The sequence below is a fragment of the Myotis daubentonii genome, chromosome 15 (genome assembly GCF_963259705.1).
Source record: "Myotis daubentonii chromosome 15, mMyoDau2.1, whole genome shotgun sequence".
Taxonomy (NCBI): Eukaryota; Metazoa; Chordata; class Mammalia; order Chiroptera; family Vespertilionidae; genus Myotis; species Myotis daubentonii.
Window position 1 is genome coordinate 43,477,403 of NC_081854.1, and position 14,277 is coordinate 43,491,679.

General features: G+C 52.6%; 1 protein-coding gene across 5 annotated transcripts in view; it reads right to left on the bottom strand.

Annotated features, from left to right (window-relative positions):
- Positions 1–14,277, bottom strand: part of ZFHX3 (zinc finger homeobox 3) — a 244,773-nt gene that overhangs the window by 154,547 nt on the left and 75,949 nt on the right. For all 5 annotated transcript variants that reach the window (XR_009448889.1, XM_059667592.1, XM_059667593.1 and 2 more), the window contains exon 2: positions 876–3,628. Coding sequence is in view for 4 of the 5 variants with exons in the window: in XM_059667592.1 (XP_059523575.1) it covers positions 876–3,582 (2,707 nt within the window). In the remaining variant the exon portion in view is untranslated. The remainder of the gene's footprint in view (positions 1–875; positions 3,629–14,277) is intronic.

Consider the following 14,277-nt stretch of genomic DNA (forward strand, 5'->3'; position numbering starts at 1 on the left):
TTGCTGCAAGAAGCGCTCCCCAAAAGCGGTCATGATTCTCTGTACGTAACGAGTTGTGGTTTCCGGCACCAAGTACTACCCTCGGGTCCCACGCTCGACCCATGAAGCCAGGAAGACCTGGGTTGTTCTTCATGGCAACAAAGGCTCCATCAACCAGGATCTCCCTGACGTTAAAACTTAGCTTTCTTTGATGTACAGTTTCGGAATTCGTTCATTTTCATCCATCACACCATTCCTTCGTGTGCCCCGGGGCCATTTAATTCACAAGTATACTAACTGCCAAAAACACATGCAAAATAAGGAAGGAGAGGAACACGCCTCTCTCCCTGAGACCTGAGGGAACGCACGGGGGAACTGGCGGAGCCCTATCTGGGCGGCTCGCGCTCGGCTCAGAGCCAGCCTCTGGTTATCTGAGTAACGTACGCCTCCGTCCCGCGTTCCTCTTATGGAGATGGCTGCTCCTATTTAAAACTCCAGCTACAGTTTCCTGTAAGTTTCAATAAATATTTAATGGAATCCAAAAGTTTTGGATAATTGTGGTGATTTTTCAAATGGAGGCGGAGACAGAGAAAGAGAGAATGGGAACAGAAAGGAAGGCTGACCAGACGCCAAAAAAGCAGAGGAAACACTTAAATTTTAATCCTGGCCTGCGGGACTGGAGTGGGGTCACGTCTCTGTTCAGTGCATAACACTTTCCCTATGCACACAGGGTTCAAGGGATTCTTGAGAGAAAGTATTGACTGTTAGACTCTCAAGCTGATTGATACCAAAGAAAAAAAAATAACCGACCGAATCCACGGGACCTGGACTTATTCTCAGTGTCTCCCCCCGTTCCAGTCACAGCACAGAACAGACAAACACGGAGTCAGCCTCACCTAGAGCCGGCGTCACGGCGGCCATGGGCGCGGAGGGGTCCAGCGGGAACCCGCTCATCATGAAGGGGGCGTCCGAGGCGGCGCTGTCCATCTTCAGGTTGGGCAGGCTCATGTTCTGGGCCAGGTAGTACTGGTACAGCTCGGCCTCGGCGGGTGAGGGCAGGCTGCCCAGGCCCAGGTGGCGGCTGTGCTGGACCTGCGTCATGTTCTGCTGCAGCAGCATCATGTTGTGCATGTGCTTCTCGCTGGTCATGTGGATGCGCAGGTTCCTGGCCACGTTGGTCTCGTAGTCACACACCTCGCACCGCCAGGTGGGTTTGGTTTTTGGTTTTGTGGGCGAGGGGGCCCCGCAGGAGCTGCTGATGTTGGCCGCCGCGGCCGCTGCCGCCGCCGCCGCCGCCGCGGCCCCGGCCGAGTGGCTGAAGACCTGCTCGCCCCCGCCGTTCTGCAGGTTCTGCATGTTGTTGAGATGCTTGTCGGACTGCATGTGGATGCTGAGGTTGCCTTTGGTCGTGGTGGAGTAGTTACACACCTCGCAGCGGAAAGGCTTGTAACCACACGTGTAGCTCTCGCCTCGTGCCAACCGGGGGTGGGGCTGCCCGCTTTTGCAGTAGACGCAGGAGCCCCCCGGCTCCGGGTGCTTCTCCTTCATGTGCGCCTCCAGCGTCTGCTGGTACTTGTAGTGCCAGTTGCACTTGGGGCACTTGAGGGTCTTGCACGAGTTACGAGAATGCATCATGGTCATGTGGCCGCCCAGCGAGCGGGAGGAGCCCAGGACCGTGTCGCACTTGGGGCACTCCACGCCGCTCCCCGAGGGGCACTCCCCCACCCCAAGCTCGCAGAGGGAGCCCGCGTGCTGGTGATGGGGGACGAAGCCCCCGTCGTCCCCCTCGGGGCTTTCATTTGGTTCTGGTGCTGTGGCATTGTCTTTATTGGCACTTTCGTCGGCGAAGTCCAGCCTCCTGCCGCCCTCTGCCACACTGGCCCTGACGCCCTCACTGTTAAAGCTTAAACGATTCCTCCTGTTCGCACCATCAAAGACAACAAAGGAAGAAGCGGAATTAGAACTAGTAGAAGCTGCGCCCCTCGACAGTGTCTGGAGCACATTAGGCATTAAGGGGGAGTTAGAAATGCTTTGGTTTGAGAGAGCCAGGTCCTTTTTGCTGCTACCTGCCGCGGCCCCGGACTCGTCATGGGGCCTGTCCTCCAGTTCCTCGTCCAACTCGCTGGGAAAGAGTTCTTTGCAACCCTCGTCTTCCTCCTCCTCCTCTTCCTCCTCGTCCTCGTCCTCCTCCTCTTCCGCCTCTTCCTCCTCCTCTTCCTCCTCCACCTCCTCCTCGGCTGGCCCTGCCTTCTCGGAGAAGCAGTCCGGGTCGCCCCCTTCCTGCTTCTCTCCTTCTGCCGCCCCGGAGTCCTTGCCCTCCGGGGATTTGGTCGGACTGGAGGCCAGAGGCCCCAGGGGGACTGAGGTAATGGGGGTCTTCAGGACCGAGCTGGTGAGCCCGCCAAGGTTCAAGAGGGTGCTGGGGGTCAGGATGCCAGCCGGGGGCTGCTCGGGGCCAGGGGCAGAGCCGGCTGGGAGCGCCTCCTCCCCTTCCATCCGAATGCCACTAAATTTACCATAAAAACTGTGTCCGGGACCTATGAGGTTAGCTGTGGAAACTAAAGGGTGCTGAAAGTTTTTGTTTTTTGGTTCCAGGAAACTTACAAGGGGTTCCTTGTCTTTGCCGATCCCTTGGATGATAGCGGAGATGTTCTTATTGCTAAGAATCTTCCGCTCGTCTTCGCTCAGGGTCATTCGGTGGTCGTGCACCGCGTGGGTCACGAAGGAGCGGACGTAGCCGAAGGAGAGCTTGCACAGGAAACACATCAGGATGGGCTTCCGCTTGCCGTAGAGCACGAAGCCATCGAACTTGGACAGGTCCACATTGTTGGGAACATCTTTGGATACGCAGGAGCTTTTGGCAGAGCCGTCGCTGTTCAGGTAATCCTTGTTGCTTTTGTGTCGCACGTCAAACACGCGGAAGCTGTGCAGGACGGGGCTGAGCCCCGCCAGGGCTGAGGTATTCGGGAAAGCCGGGTCTGGGCCCTCGAACCACTTCCCGAAGGATGAGGCTATGTGGAAAGTGTTGATGATCTGCGGGTAGACGGGCGCCGCACAGGAAGGGTCCCCCTGCTTGCCCCCCGCCCCGGGGAGGGAGTTCAGAAAGAGCGAGGGGAGGGGCCCGCTGCCGCTGCCGCAGGCGCCCCCGCTCTGGGTCAGCTGGCTCAGGCTCTCCACGATGTAGGCCGAGCCGTCGGGCTGGTAGACGATCTCCCCGGCCAGGTTCTCCACGTCGCTCTCCTCGTCCCCCTCCTCGCTGCTGTCGCTCCCGCTCTCCTCCCTCAGGGGCCGCGGGGGGCGCGCGCTGGGGCAGTGGTGCTCCATGTAGGTCTGCAGGCTGGCGAAGGAGGCCGCGCACGCGTTGCAGCTGACCTCCTTGCCCGCGGGCTCGGCGGGGGGCCCGGCCGAGGTGCTCTCCGCCAGGCGCTCATTGAAGGGGGCCCTCAGGCTGTCCAGGGGCCCGTGGTTCTCGCTTGTGGGCTGCTCCATGCTACTGGGTTGGTCGGGGAGGTGGGTGCTGTTGAGTTCAGTCCATTGCTGGTGCTGAGGGATCCCGCACCCATTGTCCTTCCCCGAGACGACGGGCGAGTCACAGCCTTCCATGGTAAGGCCTGCGTGGAGCTTTCATTGCACCCAGTACGGATCGGACCTGAAGGGCGGAGGCAAGGGGGGAAGAGGGAGAGGGGGAAGAGAGAGAGAAAGGAAAGAGGTTAGGAGGGCCGAGGCTAAGGTCCCGCACAGAGCACTCTAACAGCCTCTGTCCACACCCACAACGGAGACGGCGGGGGAGGCAGGGACCCCAGTGCTGGCCCCATGCTGTCCGACGCGCAGAGGGCCAGTGGCCCCCAGGCGTCATGGCTGGGGTCACGGCTGGGGGACGTGGCAGGAGCAGGAGCACAGGCAGGGGCACCAGGAGGATCCCTCTGAGTCTTCAGCTCGTCGGCTGCTCTGCCCTGGAGACCAGTCTGGATTTCTGTTCTTTGCAAGCACATTGTTAGCACCAGGACTGAGCGCCGGCCACAGCGGAGGGCCCTACCACACACAGGCAGCCAGCACCAAGCCGCCCCAGGCTGTCCCCGCTGCCTGTGGGCCGGGGAGCAGGGGAGGGACAGACGAGAGGAGGGAGGTTTTGCACCCCCAGAACAGGAAAGGCCAACTGTGCAAGGACACGCTCATTGACTTAGAGGAGAAGTTGCTGCTGTTGCTTTTACTGAACAAGGTTCTAGTTTGGAAAGTTCAGAGACAAGCCTCTGAGGTCTGCGGAGCACTGTCCCGTTTTACAAGCAGGAAAACCGAGGGGCAAATCCTTAAAACGCGCCCCTGCCGCCGGACACTGTGAGACAGAGGCGGATCCGAGTTCCCTTCTCCGCCCCCACCCCTTCAGCAGCCTTGCTTGTGACTCAGCTGGCTCCAGACGGAGAACGTGTAGGTGCGAACATGCGCGTGATGTTTCTAGGAGGAACCTCCCGGGTGCAGTGGGCCGACGCCCCCTCCGGCGCCCCGTCTGGAGGGAGTCCCGTCACCACTGGCTGGGTGCTGCCTGCTGTCAAGGATCTTAGCAGCAAACCGAGACGGCAGCTGGGCTCCGCCAGCCCCCGTTCCCACCTGCCTCTCCGTTATTAGTTGCTACCCGAGCAGCTGTCCTTCAGCCCTGGGGCTTTTCCGTTTCCGACTCCAAAGTGCCACTGAGCTGAATTTGCCCTCTGAGACCACACGTCCCTGGAGAGGGGGGCATCGGATCACCCGCTGCCGCTCTGCTCCTGTGGCAAGGGCACCACAGAGCATTGCTTCCACCCAGTGCTGCTCCTACAGCAACTCAGAGCCCCGTCTGCAAATCCCAGGCAAGCCCCCGTCGCCCGCCCTGCACCTCCTGCCTGGAGAACACTTGGCTGCTTCTCCACCCACCATTTCATTCATACCCAGCAGATGAAGGTTTTGGCTGGGTTTGGTCCACCCCACCCCCCAAACCCTCATCTTCCCATTCTCTCTTCATTTCTTGATTCTTGACTGCACAGTGAGCCAACAGCTCCCCCTCGGGAAAAGATGGGGAAGGCAGGTTTAGCAGAAGCCTTGGGAGAAATAACTTTTTGGAAGAATGTGCCATGTTTTGTTTAAAGCACACATGCACACACACACTCCCCACCTCCCCAAACTCTGCGATGACAAAGCTCTGTGCGCCTGAGAACAGACACATTGATTTCAAGCTAAGATAACTGCACTGAACCAAACCGAACGGCAGATGGATGGGACTTCCCCGCCAGGCTTAGCTGGCACACAGGTGAGAATCCGGGTGGCTCTTCTTAAGATGCGCCTGACTGACAGCTCAGGCCAGAAAGGTTGGCAGGCCTGAAGGGGCGGGAGGGTTAACAGCCCGATTGTAAAATCGATGTCATAAATGCTTGGTAAGTTACAGGAACATGCGGGAAGGGGAGGCCACGATTGATAAAGGAGAACAGCTTTGATGCTTCACCAGGGACTTGTGTATCGACAGCAAAGCCAATCTCCTCTCCAGCCGGGGCTGGGCCAGCGAAACCTGCCAGCGTTTACCAATTAATTGGTGGGCTTTTCTTGCTGTTCTCTTCCTCCTCCTCCTCCTTCTCCTCCTCCCCAACTAACCCACTTACGGGGTTGGGACTTTTGAAAACTCACCTAACTTTGTTTTCTATTTCCAAGCAAATGTCAAGAATGACACTGTGGCCACCCCTGAAAGACAGACGACCCCCTGGGTGGTGACACTGGCCCCTGGAGGGACACGTGGGAGACCACTTATGCGCAGGGACCGACAGCCCAGCCAGGCATCCACGGGAGAGAAGGATCCCACTCTGAGGTCGAAGCTGCCTGCCCTGGGCTTGCTGTCCCTGCACGCCGGCCATGGCAGGCAGGACCTTTCACAGCCTCGCTGAGCCAAGTGTGGATCAGGGAGCAACAGAATCGCCTTCACCAGGGCGCTGGGAGGAGCACTCTCAGCCCTGCCACAGGCCAGAGTCCGCACGTTGCACATGGTCCTTGGAGGGTGCACATCATTCAAGCCTGATTCCCCTCTGCTCCCCCGGACTGCCAACTCCCCTCTCTGTCCCTGTACGGCCAGCGGGCCAGGCCGGGTCAGGCCTGGACTTCCCCACCGGTCCCTGGGAATGAGGGACGGGTGGACAAGAGGGGACCAGAAGGCAGAGATGAAGAAACCGCTTATGCTCCCCAGTCCTTCAGCTCAAGGGCCTCGGGCCGTCCACCACTCTCCCGCCCATCCCTCTCGCTCTGTTTATCAGCCAGTCAATAAGAAAAAGGTAGTTCTTACTTAAGGAGGCAGAAGTCAACTCGGCAGGTCGATCAGCACTCTGTCTGTAAACACGGTTTCCCGTAAAATCAATGATCTTCAGTTACAGAGGGCGGCCTGGGAACCTGGCGGGGCCCCGCGCTCACAGGCAGCCCCGCAGCAGCCTCTGTTCAGGCCCTGCCCCGGCTCTGCGCCCCTTCCTCATCCTTCACTCTCCAGGGCCAGCTCACACATCACAGACCCTCAGCCCTTCCTGCAGCCTGCTTCTCTTCAGCCACCTATACCCCCAAACTCCCCTCAAATACAGATGTGTTCTACTCATGCCCACCTAGCGTGCTCCACGTGGGTGCTGTGTGTGTGGTTTTAATAATTCAGTTACTCTTCAGGAGAGTGCATCTCTCCAGCAGGGGTTCGGGGGAACGAGAGGTATGGTTGAGGGTTCTGGACTCGCTCTGCTGAGCTAACCTGCCGTTTGAGAAGTCGCCCTGTAAGGAAAGCTTCGACGCCCTTAGCAAGGCCCCCCGGACACTTGCACCTCTTACAATTAGTGTCCTTGGAACCTACCCGTAAAGTTCCCTGCGTCTTCCCAAATATCACTCTTTGTTTGGAAGACGTTGTTTAAAATGTTAAAAACTCCACCATGTCACCCCGAGGCCCCCCATTAACAGTCATCCATCTCCCTCTTTCAACGGGGAAGATGTGGCGTGACAGTCTTATCACATTCCTTTAAGGAGGCAGGGCTGAGGCCGATGCAACAGTTACAGGGAAGCTGGGGGGGGGGGGGCGGGGTTGAGGAAGGGGAGGGGACTCCCGCTGTTGCTCTCAGAGAATTAAACATGAACGTCGCACTGTGCAATTTTAAATTGTTAATTAGCACAGGGTTAATTAGGCAGTCCTTTCACAAGAGGTTGTTTGGCAGAAAACCAAGAAAGGAAACAAAGGGGACCAAAAGGAAAAGAGAGAAGTGAGACAGCGAGAAACTGTTGCCTCAGTGAATAACCCAGCAGCTTCGCCAGAGAGAAGGAAGCCAGCGGGCAAGGATGCCACTTCCCTGAGCTCAGCTGGAGCGGCCTCCGCTGGCTGCCTTCCTGGAGGTGACTTCGCAGGAGATACCAAAAGTCTCAAGAATGCACATGCCCTTTGACTCAGCAACTCCCCCGTTCTAGGAAACAACCCAAGATACCAGAGAGACAGATGCATCACATTTATAACATAAAAGAAATCTGGTGAAATGAGGGACTCTCTAAATTACAGTGCATAGAGCTCCACAGGATGTTATAAATTCTAGAGGCCTGGTGCACAAATTCATGCACGGGTGGGGTCCCTCGGCCTGGCCGGGATTGGGATCGATTGGGGCTGGCTGGCCAGGGAGCGGGGGTGGGGGACCGTGGGAGGTTGGATGGCTGCAGAAGGTTGGCTGTGGGAGTGCACTGACCACCAGGGGGCAGTTCCTGTATAGAGCATCTGCCCCCTGGTGGTCAGTGCTTGTCAACAGCAACCGGTTGTTTGGTTGACTGGTCACAGTGGTTGCTTAAGCATATATATAATTTTTTGAAGAAATTATTTAAGGGTGTGGGATGCTTAGGCATATATATAATTTTTTGAAGAAATTATTTAAGGGTGTGGGAAAATGATCACCCGGGATGCTAAGTGAACAAAGCATATATAGGGCTGCATATGGAAATACATGAGATTTCTATCAAAAACTAGGGGATGAGGTAATAGGCGACTTCATTTCTTCTTTAGTGTCTTTATTTCCCCAAGATTTTTGATATTAAAACCATCATAAGGGAAGCCATCCCTTCTTGAGTTAGGGATCATGTAAAGGCCGGGCCTGAAGGTACAGCACCACCTTGATGCTCAGAACCACTCCATGAGACAAATTCTATTTTTATCCCCATTTTTAAGATGGGAAAACTGAGGTTGCCCCAAGTTACACAGCCTGAATAACTAAACCGTACACAGTCTGGCTGCGTGGAGTCTGTGTTCTTGGTCACTGTACCATGTTCTTCTTTAACGTCTATTTCTCAAAGAGAACTCCAGAATGTCCTTGCATCTGACATTCACACCCAGTCTTTATGGACCTAGGGACTGCTCTGAGAGCACGGGATAGCAGGATGGCTATGTAAAAGGACAATGCCAACTCATACAGAACCCTTCCTGCTTGATAATGCTGAGGGGAGGAGAGTTCAAAATGGTTTCTGTACTTGGATATCTTCACACAGGAGAGAGAGGGTCAAGCTGCTGTAACAAACTGTATGGTAGGCCCGTTATCCTCACTTTTTTTAAGAAAAAAAAGGGGGGGGATAGATTCCAGACACCATAAATCAAAAAGTGCATTGGGCCCTAGCCTGTTTGACTCAGTGGATAGAGCATCGGCCCTGAGATTGAAGGGTCCCAGGTTCGATTCCCGTTAAGGGCACGCACCTTGATTCCAGGCTCAATCCCCAGCCCTGGTCAGGATGCATGCAGGAGGCAACCGATTAATGTGTCTCTCTCACGTTGATGTTTCTCTCTCTCTCTGTCTCTCCCCCTCCCTTCCACTCTGTCTAAAAGTCAATGGAAAAATCTCCTCAAGTGAGGATTAACAAAACAAACAAAGAAGCATTCATTCATTCACACATTCACTCAATTTTTACGGTGCACCTACCATGTGTCGGATGCTAGGGAATCAAAGTTAAACAGGTCACAATCTACATTCTTGTGGGGGAGAGGTGGCCAACAAACAAATCTAACATTAAGTACTGAAAAACACTCAGAATAATATAAAGCAAGAAAAGGGGGAAGAGGGATGTGTGTGTACATCATTTTGGATAAAGTAATAATATTAGATCTAAAACGTATGTTGTAGATTATATATTGCAAGCTCCTCATAGTTTGAGAACAGATTCAAGAGTTGCTGAATAGAATCTAGAAAAAAAAGAAGATAGTCCTGAGGAATTAGCAATTAAACTGAAATATAGCTTCGCTCGGACTCAATGATCTGAGAAATGCAGCAGAGAGTACTGTTTGATTTTAATAAGCTATTCCAGAGTTTATCATTTCTTTGTATCCAGGATAGCAAAATGTCTTTCAGAAAAAAACAAAACTCTAGCTGAACATGATAGCTAGTGGGTGCCGTTACCCGAGGTCAGTGGGCTAGTGACCGGCCTCAAGCTTCTGTCTTGTCCCTGGTTCCCTTCATGTAAATCAACAAATTGAGGGGCAAGAGCAAGCAAACCCGCCCATCTGCCAAGTCCATAAAGCTAAGAGGACTAACTAATATGATAAATGGTGGAATTAAGATTAAAAACAAAAACCAAAAAAGAGAGCTCAACAAGGTGGGACAAGGCTCAAAGGAACAGGACGAAATTTTGAAAGGCTACGTAGGAAGCCCCGTATTACATTCAGGCAGGCAGTGAGACCAACAGAGGACAGAAGGCTTCGATGGACAGGAATTCGTGCTAAAACGGCCTGGCAGCGTCACTTTACTACAGGGGTCCTCAAACTACGGCCCGCGGGCCACACGCAAATACAAATATTGTATTTGTTCCCTTTTTGGGGAACAACGGTCTGAGGGACAGTGAACTGGCCCCCTGTTTAAAAAGTTTGAGGACCCGTGCTTTACTATAAATCCTGTGACCGCCCAAAGCTGACGTGGCAGTCAAAGAGGCAAACGCAACCTCTGGCCCGGGCGTGCACTACTCCTGCCGAAACTCCACAGGCCACAGCCCCGTCACTGTCCCTGTCTGCACGAAGGACGTGGTGATCCACTCGGGGGGGTCTGGTAAGAAGGGTCCCGACAAACGAACCTGAGTGTGGTCAGGACGGCCGACCATGAACAGCGCAGGAGTGTGGGAAAGAGAGGTCCCATTGCCCCGTAAGACAACTCTGCTCGACCCTATGAAGGCCTGCCTGCACCTACAAGGAGGATTGGTTACTGGTCTTCTACCTAGCTTCAGGGTTTAACTGGGGGTGATGAGGGAAATTTATTAGGCATTAGAGTTCAGTTCAATGGAAGTGAGACTCTTTCTCAAGATTATCAAAGTCCCCCAATGGAAGCCTGCCTCTGGTGAAAGACCGCAATCCCTGGGTTTCGTGGATTTCGGGAAGCGGGGCTGGGGAGGGCGGGGGGCTTTGGCTGTGGCCAGGAAGTGCCATCAGGCAGCCTCTCAGGTCCTCGAAAAGGTGAAGATTCTTTTCATTCCTGGGTTATCAGTCCCATGACTCAATCAGCTTTAACCTCCTCCCTGCGATCGCACAGTAATGCGGCACCGGGCGACACACTGCCGCCCTGGGGTTATCACACTCCTGTGACTACCGCTGACCGGTCTCTGCCGCTGGGCCCTGATGTCTCAGTCACCTCTGTGTCCTCCACAGCCAAGATGGACTAGGTGCTTCCTGAAACTCTGAGGGAGCTTACGGCACTGGGAGAAGTGATAACACTTTGAGAAGAAAAATTAGGATCCCCGAACGCGATCTGTTTCTTTTTCTCTTAGTTGAAGAAATGCCTGGTGTGACCCTATGGAGCCAAATGGAATCAGGCTCCTTGGAGAAATGGACAATTCTTGGGTTGGGGCAGACAGAGTGCAAGATGAGCCTGGGGCATCTTCCTTTTTTCTTTTAAAGGTTTTTATTGATTTTTCAGAGAATGGAAGGGAGAGGGAGAGAGAAATATCAATGTGAGAGTAAAATACTGATCCAGCTGTTTCCTGCATGTCCGCCACCAGGGATCGAGCCCACATCCCAGGCGTGTGCCCACATTGGGAATAGAACTGGCAACCCTTTGGTGCACAGGACGAAACCCAACCAGCCGGGCCACCCCGGCCAGGGCTGGAGCGTCTTCTTGAGACAGAACACAAGGATGTGCGCTAAGGACGATCAGAACGTGTCAGAAGAACACAGGAACAGGTTAACTGGGGCTCCCACTGCTGGAAGGTGGTGCAATTGGAGCAAGAAAATAAAATGAGAGTGAAGGATCACAACCCAATGCCCAAAATAAAAACCCATATCTCCATACTTTTATAAGTTCTCTTAGGGGATAAATCCAAGTAACAAATGCAGATGGAATTATGGAGTTAGAAAATCACCATTTGGTAACCACTTATTATAACGCATTTAGGAAAAAATTGAGGGATACCAAAACGGATGGATAAAAGTTTGAGGATATTTACAAAGTCTCATCTCCACCAAACACGCACTAATCACGGAAGGGACAACAGTAAGTGTGCAGCAGAGAAACCTGGCACCTTACACACATGATCGAGTTCTCATCACCCGGAGTGAGACAGACAGACATTCTGTGCCTTCGGAGAGGAACACGACATCCCCTCCCCGATATTCCCGCCAGAAATGCAAACCCTGGATCTGATCCGAGAGAACATTACGCAAATCCCAGCGAGGACAGCCTACAGAGTGCCCTACGCTCTTCAGGAAGGTGAGTGTCGGGAAACAGGGCTGCCTCAGAGTGCAGGAGGCTGAAGAGGTGCGACCAAGGAACCAGCAGACTCCCAGTCAGGTCTGTAGGTCTGATAATCGTAGTCTGTGAATGTTAATGTCCTAATTTTGATAACTGCAGTGTGGTTATACAAAAAGAGTCCTTGTTTTTAAGAAATCCACACTGGTATATTTGGAGGTGAAGGGGCATGACATCTCAATTTTCAACTGGTTTTGGAAAAAACTGTGTGTGTGTGTGTGCGTGTGTGTGTGTGTGTGTGTGTTACATATAGACAGACAGCTATAAATATGAAAATATGTTAACATGGGAGGGGTCTTGACAAAGGGTATATGAGAACTCTGTTCTCTTATAATTTTTCCATACAGCGAAAGGAAAAAAAGAAATTGTCCCGTGTTAAAAACTCTACATATTGAGCCTTCAAAGACACATGACCAGCCAGCCCACCCTTGCTCCCATGTCCTGTCTTCACATGAAATCCATGGCTGGCCCAGCTTCATGAAAGGAGGGAGGCTGGCCAGGGAGGCACAAACAAGAGCAGAAAACTGGTCTTCCTTCTTCCAGCCAAGAGGTTCTACCCAGAGTTCGAGATGGCCTTTCTGATTTGAGTAGAATTTCAAGTAACACAACACTGAAAGGCATTCACCCAAGTCACCCATAATCTGACTCATGTTTCCCTAACCTGGTGAAAGCAGTTCTAAATGTAAGGACAAGTTCAGCCACCATAGAAAAGTGGAACCCCAAAAGCCCACAGAGGGTGAGCACTGCTCACTCTGGGCTAAAACATTTGAGAGAAAATCCACAACAATGACTAAACCATCCCTACCTCCAAAAAAAAAAAAGGCAACCCAGATTCTCAGATAAGCAGATACCTCATTCAAGGGGCAGAGAAAGAATGCCCTCATCTGTTAGCCTGGAATCCACTGAAGAACCATGTCCAATTCCGTTCTGGGCTCTGTACAATGACTGTATTTGTGTATTGACTGCTGCGTACTAGTCAATAAGTGTTAAATCATAAGCAGGTGAGATTCCATCCCCCTTGGTAGCAATTTCCCAGGAGCCTGAGGATTCATCCCGTAACGACGGCAAGGCTGGAGAGCACACGCGTGCGTGAACGGGCCCCTGGTGCTGCAGGAGGCCTGCTGCCCGGAAGGCCCAGAGAATCGTCAGGCCCTGGGCTCCGTGTTTGCTAATAAGTGCATCTGTGCTCTTTCCAGCGTGACCATAAATCAACCTGGAAGCGGAAAGTGCTAGCTCAGTCCCTTCTGCGGGAATCCACCAGCACCGCAATGCTCTGGCTGCAGCGGAGCGTGAGGGGCAGAGGAGGGAGGTGAGGCCAGGAGGAGAGGCCCTGGAACCCGGGCTGTGGGTGTTGGAGGAGAGGAGCTGGTATTTAGGGGAATCGGATGTTTTACTATCTATGCAGGTACAGCCACAGTTCCACAACGACCAAAGCCAGGGATACAATAATAAAAAGCAAAACAACACGCTATTCCTTATACTCTGCCTTGTTCTAAAAAAGGATCTGGGGCAACTGAACCAGCTATGCGAGTGTTTGTATCCCAACACTTAGGTACTTATTTAAGCATCCACTCTGAGCCCTTCATGCTGAAGACAGAGGACCAGCATCCTTCATTCATCCATGGCCTGAATGCTTCTCTCCGGAGCTGGATTTAATCACCATAAAGCACTGGTCCCCCTCCCAGATTTGACACAGCACCTCCTTTCACCAAACACAGAACCTCTAACTTCCCTGCTGCACCGACCCCGCCCCTCCTGGCTGGCAGGTGCATAGCTCAGTCAACCCCCCTGCGTTCATCACTTGGTGCTTCCCCAGTTCAGCGCCGAGTTCCCACCTGCCCACACTAACTGTAACTGACTACTTCAGTGCTTCCTTTGCCAGCACCCACAACTCTCATGTCCTCCAATTTCCTCGACATCCCTCTCACTTCTGATCTCTCCATTCATGCCATTGGGTGGCAGAGCCCACGCTAGATGGTGGGAAAACGTGCCATCTGGCCCCTTACAGTTTCAATCTGGCATCTCATGATGTTAAATTTGCTATAAACAATTTCTCCTAATTAAAGTACTATGAACTCATTTTTTAAAATGGATATGTGTGGAAAATTCAACAGCTAAAATAAAAATCATCTATAATTCCACCAGCCAGGAAGCCACTGATAGGTAGGTAGATTTAGATTTTTTTTCCTCTGCCTGTTGTCTATAGTTACAGATCTTCTTCACCAACCTCAGACCACACTGCTTCTTATGTGGACTGCCCTTTTAACTCAATTTAGCAAGAAAGTTTTCCCTTGATGTTCAATATTCTTTACAAGTTAGAATTAATGGCTGCATAGATACTGCATCCTATGGACACAGCATAATTCCTCCAGTAAATTCTATTAGTGGATTTAGGCGATTCCTAATATTTTGCAGTGAAAGCTGCAATAAACCCTCATAAGTCTTTGTAAGTATATAATTAACAAAATAACTAATAAAATGTAAGTAGCAGTTCCATTACTACCCACTTACTCGGGCCAGGCATGCTTCTAAGCACTTTTAAATATACATTATTTCATTTGACCCTCAA